The sequence below is a fragment of the Dendropsophus ebraccatus genome, chromosome 6 (genome assembly GCF_027789765.1).
Source record: "Dendropsophus ebraccatus isolate aDenEbr1 chromosome 6, aDenEbr1.pat, whole genome shotgun sequence".
Taxonomy (NCBI): domain Eukaryota; kingdom Metazoa; phylum Chordata; class Amphibia; order Anura; family Hylidae; genus Dendropsophus; species Dendropsophus ebraccatus.
In genome coordinates this window covers 149886230-149899468 of record NC_091459.1, presented here as the reverse complement: position 1 = coordinate 149899468, position 13239 = coordinate 149886230, and the positions used below count along the sequence as shown (strand labels likewise).

General features: G+C 51.2%; 1 protein-coding gene across 5 annotated transcripts in view; it reads right to left on the bottom strand.

The window, feature by feature from the left end:
* The window catches only part of LOC138794541 (zinc finger protein 34-like), a 51598-nt gene extending 42099 nt beyond the window's left edge, over positions 1-9499 (bottom strand). For 2 of the 5 annotated variants that reach the window (XM_069973262.1, XM_069973259.1), the window contains exons 1-5: positions 9337-9496; positions 4173-4249; positions 2579-2705; positions 2280-2378; positions 1900-2004 (exon numbers count right to left, since the gene is read on the bottom strand). In XM_069973262.1, coding sequence (XP_069829363.1) covers positions 1900-2004; positions 2280-2378; positions 2579-2705; positions 4173-4193 — 352 coding nt within the window. In that variant the 5' untranslated portion in view covers positions 4194-4249; positions 9337-9496. Of the gene's footprint in view, positions 1-1899; positions 2005-2279; positions 2379-2578; positions 2706-4172; positions 4250-9336 lie in introns of all 5 variants that reach the window. The other 3 variants (XM_069973261.1, XM_069973260.1, XM_069973263.1) reach the window with 3 other exon arrangements.
* Positions 9500-13239: the final 3740 nt, after the last annotated feature.

The following is a 13239-nucleotide window of genomic DNA, read 5'->3' as shown; positions in this document are numbered from 1 at the left end:
GGACATCTGTATATGCAGGAGACATATATAATCTCCCGGACATCTGTATATACAGGAGACATATATAATCTCCCGGACATCTGTATATACAGGAGACATATATAATCTCCCGGACATCTGTATATACAGGAGACATATATAATCTACCGGACATCTGTATATGCAGGAGACATATATAATCTCCCGGACATCTGTATATACCGGAGACATATATAATCTACCGGACATCTGTATATGCAGGAGACATATATAATCTCCCGGACATCTGTATATACAGGAGACATATATAATCTCCCGGACATCTGTATATACAGGAGACATATATAATCTCCCGGACATCTGTATATACAGGAGACATATATAATCTCCCGGACATCTGTATATACAGGAGACATATATAATCTCCCGGACATCTGTATATACAGGAGACATATATAATCTCCCGGACATCTGTATATACAGGAGACATATATAATCTCCCGGACATCTGTATATACAGGAGACATATATAATCTCCCGGACATCTGTATATACAGGAGACATATATAATCTCCCGGACATCTGTATATACAGGAGACATATATAATCTCCCGGACATCTGTATATACAGGAGACATATATAATCTCCCGGACATCTGTATATACAGGAGACATATATAATCTCCCGGACATCTGTATATGCAGGAGACATATATAATCTCCCGGACATCTGTATATACCGGAGACATATATAATCTACCGGACATCTGTATATGCAGGAGACATATATAATCTCCCGGACATCTGTATATACAGGAGACATATATAATCTCCCGGACATCTGTATATACAGGAGACATATATAATCTCCCGGACATCTGTATATGCAGGAGACATATATAATCTCCCGGACATCTGTATATACAGGAGACATATATAATCTCCCGGACATCTGTATATACCGGAGACATATATAATCTCCCGGACATCTGTATATACAGGAGACATATATAATCTCCCGGACATCTGTATATACAGGAGACATATATAATCTCCCGGACATCTGTATATACAGGAGACATATATAATCTCCCGGACATCTGTATATACAGGAGACATATATAATCTCCCGGACATCTGTATATACAGGAGACATATATAATCTCCCGGACATCTGTATATACAGGAGACATATATAATCTCCCGGACATCTGTATATACAGGAGACATATATAATCTCCCGGACATCTGTATATACAGGAGACATATATAATCTCCCGGACATCTGTATATACAGGAGACATATATAATCTCCCGGACATCTGTATATACAGGAGACATATATAATCTCCCGGACATCTGTATATACAGGAGACATATATAATCTCCCGGACATCTGTATATACAGGAGACATATATAATCTCCCGGACATCTGTATATACAGGAGACATATATAATCTCCCGGACATCTGTATATACAGGAGACATATATAATCTCCCGGACATCTGTATATACAGGAGACATGTATAATCTCCCGGACATCTGTATATACAGGAGACATGTATAATCTCCCGGACATCTGTATATACAGGAGACATATATAATCTCCCGGACATCTGTATATACCGGAGACATATATAATCTCCCGGACATCTGTATATACAGGAGACATATATAATCTCCCGGACATCTGTATATACCGGAGACATATATAATCTCCCGGACATCTGTATATACAGGAGACATATATAATCTCCCGGACATCTGTATATACAGGAGACATATATAATCTCCCGGACATCTGTATATACAGGAGACATATATAATCTCCCGGACATCTGTATATACAGGAGACATATATAATCTCCTGGACAGTCCTGGGTCCAATCCTGTCTCCGTATCCTCATCATCTTCTCACCATGGTGGTTGGGGCCCTTGGCTCCCTTCTTCTGGCAGGAGTCCAGGCGGGGGCCCCGCTCCTGCTTCAGACTTGGAGTCCTGGCTGGCTCTCTGGGGCAGGAGGCTGCAGGAGACACAACACACATTATCACCTAGAGGACACCTCCTCCCGCCATCCTCAAGGCCTGAGACTGCACTACTGAGACGCTGAAGATATCACACCCTGGTCTCAGTGGTGCAGCCCCAGGATTTCGGCCTATGATCAGAAGATAGAGATATCAATAATGACAGTTAACCCCATCTTTACCCTGACTTTTGGGTTGTGTGTACATTACTGTGGACAGCAGAGGCGGCCATGATGTCTAATCCCGGACACCCCCTTTAAGTTTCCCTTCTCACCCTGGCTGCTGATGGCTCGGTTGCTCTCACAGATGTCGATGTACAGGTCCTTCACCTTCTTTATGCAGAACAAGACATCACGGTTAAGGATCTCAAAGCCTAAGAGAGTGGGAGACGGGTGAGTGATGTGACATGGGGCCCGACCACACACCGCTGCACTTTATATACAAAAAATATTGTGTCTTCTTTATGGTGTTGACTGGGTAAGGTAACATGATGATGTGGTGTGGGTCCTGACGGACTCCATTACTATGTTTTAATAATAGTGCTATGCCGGATGGGATCACTGTGGAGCTCACCCATGGCTTCCAGCGCAGAGTGGATCTCCAGCATCACATTCTTATACAGATCCTTCTGCCAGTCCTCCAGGACCCCCCACTCCTCAGCCGAGAAACAGGCCGCCACGTCATGGAATGTCACCGATACCTGGAGGAGAAGGGCAACAGAGTCATATACATGTCACTAAATGCCCCCACCCACCCTAGAGAAAGCCTGGGAGTCCTGCTTCCCCCACCACTCATAGAGAAAGCCTGTGAGTCCTGCTTCCCCCACCGCTCATAGAGAGAGCCTGTGAGTCCTGCTTCCCCCACCACTCATAGAGAAGCCTGTGAGTCCTGCTTCCCCCACCACTCATAGAGAAGCCTGTGAGTCCTGCTTCCCCCACCACTCATAGAGAAGCCTGTGAGTCCTGCTTCCCCCACCACTCATAGAGAAGCCTGTGAGTCCTGCTTCCCCCACCACTCATAGAGAAAGACTGTGAGTCCTGCTTCCCCCACCACTCATAGAGAAAGCCTGTGAGTCCTGCTTCCCCCACCACTCATAGAGAAAGCCTGTGAGTCCTGCCTCGCCCACCACTCATAGAGAGAGCCTGTGAGTCCTGCTTCCCCCACCACTCATAGAGAAGCCTGTGAGTCCTGCTTCCCCCACCACTCATAGAGAGAGCCTGTGAGTCCTGCTTCCCCCACCACTCATAGAGAAAGCCTGTGAGTCCTGCTTCCCCCACCACTCATAGAGAAAGCCTGTGAGTCCTGCCTCGCCCACCACTCATAGAGAGAGCCTGTGAGTCCTGCTTCCCCCACCACTCATATAGAGAGCCTGTGAGTCCTGCTTCCCCCACCACTCAGAGAAAGCCTGTGAGTCCTGCTTCCCCCACCACTCATAGAGAAAGCCTGTGAGTCCTGCTTCCCCCACCACTGATAGAGAGCCTGTGAGTCCTGCTTCCCCCACCACTCATAGAGAGAGCCTGTGAGTCCTGCTTCCCCCCCCCCCCACACACACACACACACACACTCATAGAGAAAGCCTGCGAGTCCTGCTTCCCCCACCACCATTCATAGAGAGAGCGTGTGAGTCCTGCTTCCCCGACCACTCATAGAGAAAGCCTGTGAGTCCTGCTTCCCCCCACACACACACACACTCAGAGAAAGCCTGCGAGTCCTGCTTCCCCCACCACCTTTCATAGAGAGAGCGTGTGAGTCCTGCTTCCCCCCCCACACACACACACACTCATAGACAAAGCCTGTGAGTCCTGTATCCCCCACCATTTATAGAGAAAGCCTGCGAGTCCTGCTTCCCCCACCACTCATAGAGAAAGCCTGTGAGTCCTGCTTCCCCCAACACTTATAGAGAAAGCCTGTGAGTCCTGCTGTCCCATCCTGATTGACGTTTGGAAGGTGATTTACAGCTGACAGATTCCCTTTAAGAACATATTAGAAGGCCCAAGCTGCACTGTTTTAAAACAGGTTTTAAAAAACGATTACGACAGTGATGATCTGCTGGCAGTCGCTCTGTGTAATGCGATTGGTGGCAGCAGACTGCCACAATCTAAAGATCGTCCAGGCAGCCCCCGCGGGGAACAAGCGGGCCTTAGTGTGGAAAGATTAATGTACTCACAGGGTAAGTATGAGCGGACATCTTGTCTTCAGGATGGACGATTGCGGTGTCTTCAGAGGTGGCGTCTTCGCAATAACCTGCAGGAGGAGAGCACAGATTACTCGTACATTCACCTCAGAATCCAGAGGCTGCACCAGATATGAGGACCACCCTGTACAAGGAAGAAGAGTCGACCATGAACTGGAGGAAGAGAGGACAGCTATGGGCATGTGAGATGTCACATGAGCTGCTATATGGGGGGATGGGATCATGCAAAAAGATAAGCAAGAGGGATGTCAACCAAGAGCTGATCATGGCATCCGACCAAGAGCTGATCATGGCATCCGACCAAGAGCTGATCATGGGATCTGTCCAAGAGCTGATCATGGGATCCCACCAAGAGCGGATCATGGGATCCCACCAAGAGCTGATCATGGCATCCGACCAAGAGCTGATCATGGCATCCCACCAAGAGCTGATCATGGCATCCCACCAAGAGCTGATCATGGCATCCCACCAAGAGCTGATCATGGCATCCCACCAAGAGCTGATCATGGCATCCCACCAAGAGCTGATCATGGCATCCCACCAAGAGCTGATCATGGCATCCCACCAAGAGCTGATCATGGGATCCCACCAAGAGCTGATCATGGCATCCCACCAAGAGCTGATCATGGGATCTGTGCAAGAGCTGATGCCAGGATCTGACCAAAAGATGATCGATCCCCAGATTCAGACTAAAAACTGATCCTAGGATCTGACCAAGAGCTGATCCTGGGATCCAAACCAACCAGTTAATACGGGACCCAACAAAGTGCTATTTATGGGATCCAACTGAGCTGATTCCCTAGGAGGACTAAAAAATTTAATACCAGAACTGTAGGTTTTTTGGTCACATCACAATATAGGAAAAACAGAATGCCTTATCTATCCTACAATGGCGCCAAACAAAACTACAGATCACAGCGCAGAAGATGACCCATCACACCACTCCGAAGCGGGAAGAATAAAGCAGTTACACAGGGCACAAGAACCATTGGAGTACTTACATTTTTATTATTTTTTTTACATACTAAAGCAAAAGAAGAACTTAATCTGATATTGCAGCAGTTTACCCCACCTGATAAATACACCGCGTGTTACCACACAGCGAACGGCATGCAAACAAAACACCAAAAAAAGTGTGGGCTATTTCAGATACATCCCACGAATGTACATACATCATATTATAAAAAGAAATAGTCCTGTAAAAACCACCGCCCAACACCCAATTACCGACATCCCACCCCATGTCCAGCCCCAATATAGACATAACCACCCTTCGATCAGACAGACCAGGCACCGGACAGCCCCATACCCCAGCACCTAACCAACCACCGATCAGACAGACCAGGCACCGGACAGCCCCATACCCCAGCACCTAACCAACCACCGATCAGACAGACCAGGCACCGGACAGACCCATACCCCGGCACGTCACCAACCACCGATCAGACAGACCAGGCACCGGACAGCCCCATACCCCAGCACCTAACCAACCACCGATCAGACAGACCAGGAACCGGAGAGCGCCATACCCCAGCACCTAACCAACCACCGATCAGACAGACCAGGCACCGGACAGCCCCATACACCGGCACGTCACCAACCACCGATCAGACAGACCAGGCACCGGACAGCCCCATACCCCAGCACCTAACCAACCACCGATCAGACAGACCAGGCACCGGACAGCCCCATACCCCAGCACCTAACCAACCACCGATCAGACAGACCAGGAACCGGACAGCCCCATACCCCAGCACCTGGACAGCCCCATACCCCAGCACGTCACCAACCACCGATCAGACAGACCAGGCACCGGACAGCCCCATATCCCGGCACCTCAGCAACCACCAATCAGACAGACCAGGTACCGGACAGCCCCATACCCCAGCACGTCACCAACCACCGATCAGACAGACCAGGAACCGGACAGCGCCATACCCCAGCACCTAACCAACCACCGATCAGACAGACCAGGCACCGGACAGCCCCATACCCCAGCACGTCACCAACCACCGATCAGACAGACCAGGCACCGGACAGCCCCATATCCCGGGAACCTCAGCAACCACCGATCAGACAGACCAGGCACCGGACAGCCCCATACCCCAGCACCTAACCAACCACCGATCAGACAGACCAGGCACTAGACAGCCCCATACCCCAGCACGTCACCAACCACCGATCAGACAGACCAGGCACCGAACAGCCCCATACCCCAGCACCTAACCAACCACCGATCAGACAGACCAGGCACCGAACAGCCCCATACCCCAGCACCTAACCAACCACCGATCAGACAGACCAGGAACCGGACAGCCCCATACCCCAGCACCTGGACAGCCCCATACCCCAGCACGTCACCAACCACCGATCAGACAGACCAGGCACCGGACAGCCCCATATCCCGGCACCTCAGCAACCACCAATCAGACAGACCAGGTACCGGACAGCCCCATACCCCAGCACGTCACCAACCACCGATCAGACAGACCAGGAACCGGACAGCGCCATACCCCAGCACCTAACCAACCACCGATCAGACAGACCAGGCACCGGACAGCCCCATACCCCAGCACGTCACCAACCACCGATCAGACAGACCAGGCACCGGACAGCCCCATACCCCAGCACGTCACCAACCACCGATCAGACAGACCAGGCACCGGACAGTGCCATACCCCAGCACCTAACCAACCACCGATCAGACAGACCAGGCACCGGACAGTGCCATACCCCAGCACCTAACCAACCACCGATCAGACAGACCAGGCACCGGACAGCCCCATACCCCAGCACGTCACCAACCACCGATCAGACAGACCAGGAACCGGACAGCGCCATACCCCAGCACCTAACCAACCACCGATCAGACAGACCAGGCACCAGACAGCCCCATATCCCGGCACCTCACCAACCACCGATCAGACAGACCAGGGACCGGACAGCGCCATACCCCAGCACCTAACCAACCACCGATCAGACAGACCAGGAACCGGACAGCCCCATACCCCAGCACCTAACCAACCACCGATCAGACAGACCAGGGACCGGACAGCCCCATACCCCAGCACCTCACGAACCACCGATCAGACAGAGATCAGGCAGCTAATCCCTCTAAAAGAAGTTGACATCTACGGGAAGAAGAAGTAGTTCTGGCTCTATGAATAATAGTTCAGTGCTTAGCTTCCTGGCATCCTCAGCCCTGTGCACCCTCCTCTGTCCTCTCAGGCCCCCTGCACCCTCTTATTTCCTCCCCCACCTGCAGCCTCCTATGTCCTCTCGGGCCCCCCTGCCGCTTCCTATGTCCTCGGCCCCCTCTGCCGCCTCCTATGTCGTCTAGGACCCCCCTGCACCCTCCTATGTCCCCCCCCCCCTGCACCCTCCTATGTCCTCCCCCCCCCCCCCCTGCACCCTCCTATGTCCTCCCCCCCTGAAGCCTCCTATGTCCTCTAGGACCCCCCTGCACCCTCCTATGTCCCCCCCCTCGCAGCCTCTTATGTCCACTCGGGGCCCCCCTGCACCATTCTATGTCGTCTCGGGCCCCCTGCACCGTCCTATGTCCTCTCAGGCCCCCTGCACCCTATGTCCTCTCGGGCCCCCCTGCACCCTCCTATGTCCTCTTGGGGCCCCCTGCACCCTCCTATGTCCTCTCAGGCCCCCCTGCACCCTCCTATGTCCCCTCGGGGCCCCCCTGCACCCTCCTATGTCCCCTCGGGGCCCCCCTGCACCCTCCTATGTCCTCGGGGCCCCCCTGCACCCTCCTATGTCCTCTTGTGGCCCCCCTGCACCCTCCTATGTCCTCTTGTGGCCCCCCTGCACCCTCCTATGTCCTCTTGTGGCCCCCTGCACCCTCCTATGTCCCCTCGGGGCCCCCCTGCACCCTCCTATGTCCCCTCGGGGCCCCCCTGCACCCTCCTATGTCCTCTCGGGGCCCCCTGCACCCTCCTATGTCCTCTCAGGCCCCCCTGCACCCTCCTATGTCCCCTCGGGGCCCCCCTGCACCCTCCTATGTCCTCGGGGCCCCCCTGCACCCTCCTATGTCCTCGGGGCCCCCCTGCACCCTCCTATGTCCTCGGGGCCCCCCTGCACCCTCCTATGTCCTCTTGTGGCCCCCTGCACCCTCCTATGTCCCCTCGGGGCCCCCCTGCACCCTCCTATGTCCCCTCGGGGCCCCCCTGCACCCTCCTATGTCCTCTTGTGGCCCCCTGCACCCTCCTATGTCCCCTCGGGGCCCCCCTGCACCCTCCTATGTCCCCTCGGGCCCCCCTGCACCCTCCTATGTCCTCTTGTGGCCCCCTGCACCCTCCTATGTCCCCTTGTGGCCCCCTTCACCCTCCTATGTCCCCTCGGGGCCCCCCTGCACCCTCCTATGTCCTCGGGGCCCCCCTGCACCCTCCTATGTCCTCTTGGGGCCCCCTGCACCCTCCTATGTCCTCTCGGGCCCCCCGGCACCCTCTTATGTCCTCTCGGGCCCCCCGGCACCCTCTTATGTCCTCGGGGCCCCCCTGCACCCTTCTATGTCCCCTCGGGCCCCCCTGCACCCTTCTATGTCCCCTCGGGCCCCCCTGCACCCTCCTTTGTTCTCAGGGCCCCCTGCACCCTGCTATGTCCTCTTGGGGCCCCCCTGCACCCTCCTTTGTTTTCGGGGCCCCCTGCACCCTCAGCCCTCTGTATGAGGGGAGGAGTCACAGATTGGCTCCTCCTCCTCTGACCACCAGCAGAGAGTATAATACTCTGCACAGTGTATAGGGGTCACGTGACATGGGCCCTCGGGGGCCTCAGCAGCAGGAGCCATATTAAATTACACCCTTTATGCCGATGACAGGATTGAAATTAGGGTCGTTGTTGCTAGGTTACTACTTCACATGTCAATGACCGAAGGGGCGGGGCTATACACAAACATGGCGCCTCCTCTTTCCAGGCACCCTGCGCCATTTCCCATCTAATTCCCGCAGAGCGCCTCCTTATAGCGCAGGCAGCAGGTGTGTGATGTACAGAGCTCAGAGGCCGTATACCCATACAGCACACAGGGCGATGTATAGAAGGGGCGGGGCCTCCATACAGTCCATACACCGTGACGTCACCTATGTCCACAGGACATGACGCCCGTGACAGCACGCTGAGGGCTATTACGTACCTGACTGACAGATCACACCGCTGCCCTCATGGCGGCTCCGGGATCTCCGGCACAGGTGATGGTTTCCGGCCGTTCCGGCGGATCACTTCAATCGGCTCTCCGTACAATGGGCGCCGCCATGACAGACTCACCACGCATGCGCATCAGTAGAACGATGAAAACAACGTCATGCTGCGTGCTCGGAACCACGCCCACTGCTGTCAACCGCAGCGGAGGAGGATGAGGTCTCCTGTGATTGGCCGAAGTACTCAGGAACCGCGGAGGGGGCGGAGTTCAACAGCTTGGCGCCAAAGTGCTCAATATACGTTCGAATTTAAACGATAATCGTTCTGTGTAATTGATCGAAAAATCGTTCATATATCGTTAATCATTGATTTAGATCTGAACCTAAAATAATCGTTAGTCGTTCGCTGTAATTCCACGTTCGTTCGCTTAAGTTCCGCGTCTTTTTACTAATCGCTCAGTGCAATTGCGCATTGTCCGTTGTTTTTCTGGGATCAGAAGGAATAAACGATCAGTGTAACGGTCGCTATAACGATTATCGTTCTGTGTAATATGGTGAACGATTTCAGGTTAATGGCCCTATTCCACGGGCCGTTTTAGAGGAGCAAACGAGCGCTATTAGCGCTCGTTTGCTCCTCGTTCGCCGCTCGCTGCCGTCGCTATTCAACGCGGCTGCAGCGAGCGGGGTGAGTGCGGGAGGGGCGGCGGGGAGCTACGGGGGGGCTGCTCGGAGGATCGCTGATCGTCCGGGCAGCCCATAGGATATAGCAGCGTCTGCTGCCGATGCTCCTATTCAACGGAGGGACGGCAGCAGATCGCTGCTATATCAGTCGCTTGTTTTTCAACATGTTGAAAAACAAGCGACTGCAACGATCAGCCGACATGAACGATGTCGGCTGATCGTTGCACTCTATTCCACGGACGATTATCGTCCGTAGCGGTCGATATCGTCCGAAAACGAACGATAATCGTTCCGTGGAATAGGGCCATAACGATAAACACTCTCGTTTGCGATATATAGTATATACCCCTACTCCTCCATAGTATATACCCCTACTCCTCCATAGTATATACCCCTACTCCTCCATAGTATATATACCCCTACTCCTCCATAGTATATACCCCTACTCCTCCATAGTATATACCCCTACTCCTCCATAGTATATACCCCCTACTCCTCCATAGTATATACCCCTAACTCCTCCATAGTATATACCCCTACTCCTCCATAGTATATACCCCTACTCCTCCATAGTATATACCCCTACTCCTCCATAGTATATACCCCTACTCCTCCATAGTATATACCCCTACTCCTCCATAGTATATACCCCTACTCCTCCATAGTATCTACCCCTACTCCTCCATAGTATATACCCCTACTCCTCCATAGTATATACCCCTACTCCTCCATAGTATATACCCCTACTCCTCCATAGTATATACCCCTACTCCTCCATAGTATATATACCCCTACTCCTCCATAGTATATACCCCTACTCCTCCATAGTATATACCCCTACTCCTCCATAGTATATACCCCTACTCCTCCATAGTATATATACCCCTACTCCTCCATAGTATATACCCCTACTCCTCCATAGTATATACCCCTACTCCTCCATAGTATATATACCCCTACTCCTCCATAGTATATACCCCCTACTCCTCCATAGTATATACCCCTACTCCTCCATAGTATATACCCTTACTCCTCCATAGTATATACCCCTACTCCTCCATAGTATATATCCCTACTCCTCCATAGTATATACCCCTACTCCTCCATAGTATATACCCTTACTCCTCCATAGTATATATACCCCTACTCCTCCATAGTATATACCCCTACTCCTCCATAGTATATACCCTTACTCCTCCATAGTATATATACCCTACTCCTCCATAGTATATACCCCTACTCCTCCATAGTATATACCCCTACTCCTCCATAGTATATACCTCTCCTCTATAGTATATACCCCTTACTCCTCCATAGTATATACCCCTACTCCTCCATAGTATATATACCCCTACTCCTCCATAGTATATACCCCTACTCCTCCATAGTATATACCCCTACTCCTCCATAGTATATACCCCTACTCCTCCATAGTATATACCCCTACTCCTCCATAGTATATACCCCTACTCCTCCATAGTATATATACCCCTACTCCTCCATAGTATATACCCCTACTCCTCCATAGTATATATACCCCTACTCCTCCATAGTATATACCCCTAATCCTCCATAGTATATACCCCTACTCCTCCATAGTATATACCCCTACTCCTCCATAGTATATACCCCTTACTCCTCCATAGTATATATACCCCTACTCCTCCATAGTATATACCCCTACTCCTCCATAGTATATACCCCTACTCCTCCATAGTATATACCCCTACTCCTCCATAGTATATACCCCTACTCCTCCATAGTATATACCCCTACTCCTCCATAGTATATACCCCTACTCCTCCATAGTATATATACCCCTACTCCTCCATAGTATATACCCCTACTCCTCCATAGTATATACCCCTACTCCTCCATAGTAACAATACCCCTACTCCTCCATAGTATTACACCCTACTCCGCCATAGTATATACCACCCTAACTCCTCTCCATAGTATATACCCCTACTCCTCCATAGTATATACCCTACTCCTCCATAGTATATACCCCTAACTCCTCCATAGTAATACCCTACTCCTCCCTAGTATATACCCCTACTCCTCCATAGTATATACCCCTACTCCTCCATAGTATATACCCCTACTCCTCCATAGTATATATACCCCTACTCCTCCATAGTATATACCCCTACTCCTCCATAGTATATACCCCTACTCCTCCATAGTATATATACCCCTACTCCTCCATAGTATATACCCCTACTCCTCCATAGTATATACCCCTACTCCTCCATAGTATATACCCCTACTCCTCCATAGTATATACCCCTACTCCTCCATAGTATATACCCCTACTCCTCCATAGTATATACCCCTACTCCTCCATAGTATATACCCCTACTCCTCCATAGTATATACCCCTACTCCTCCATAGTATATACCCCTACTCCTCCATAGTATATACCCCTACTCCTCCATAGTATATACCCCTACTCCTCCATAGTATATACCCCTACTCCTCCATAGTATATACCCCTACTCCTCCATAGTATATACCCCTACTCCTCCATAGTATATACCCCTACTCCTCCATAGTATATACCCCTACTCCTCCATAGTATATACCCCTACTCCTCCATAGTATATACCCCTACTCCTCCATAGTATATACCCCTACTCCTCCATAGTATATACCCCTACTCCTCCATAGTATATACCCCTACTCCTCCATAGTATATATACCCCTACTCCTCCATAGTATATACCCCTACTCCTCCATAGTATATACCCCTACTCCTCCATAGTATATACCCCTACTCCTCCATAGTATATATACCCCTACTCCTCCATAGTATATACCCCTACTCCTCCATAGTATATACCCCTACTCCTCCATAGTATATATACCCCTACTCCTCCATAGTATATACCCCTACTCCTCCATAGTATATACCCCTACTCCTCCATAGTATATACCCCTACTCCTCCATAGTATATACCCCTACTCCTCCATAGTATATATCCCTACTCCTCCATAGTATATACCCCTACTCCTCCATAGTATATACCCCTACTCCTCCATAGTATATATACCCCTACTCCTCCATAGTATATACCCCTACTCCTCCATAGTATATACCCTTACTCCTCCATAGTATATATACCCCTACTCCTCCATAGTATATACCCCTACTCCTCCATAGTATATACCCCTACTCCTCCATAGTATATACCCCTACTCCTCCATAGTATATACC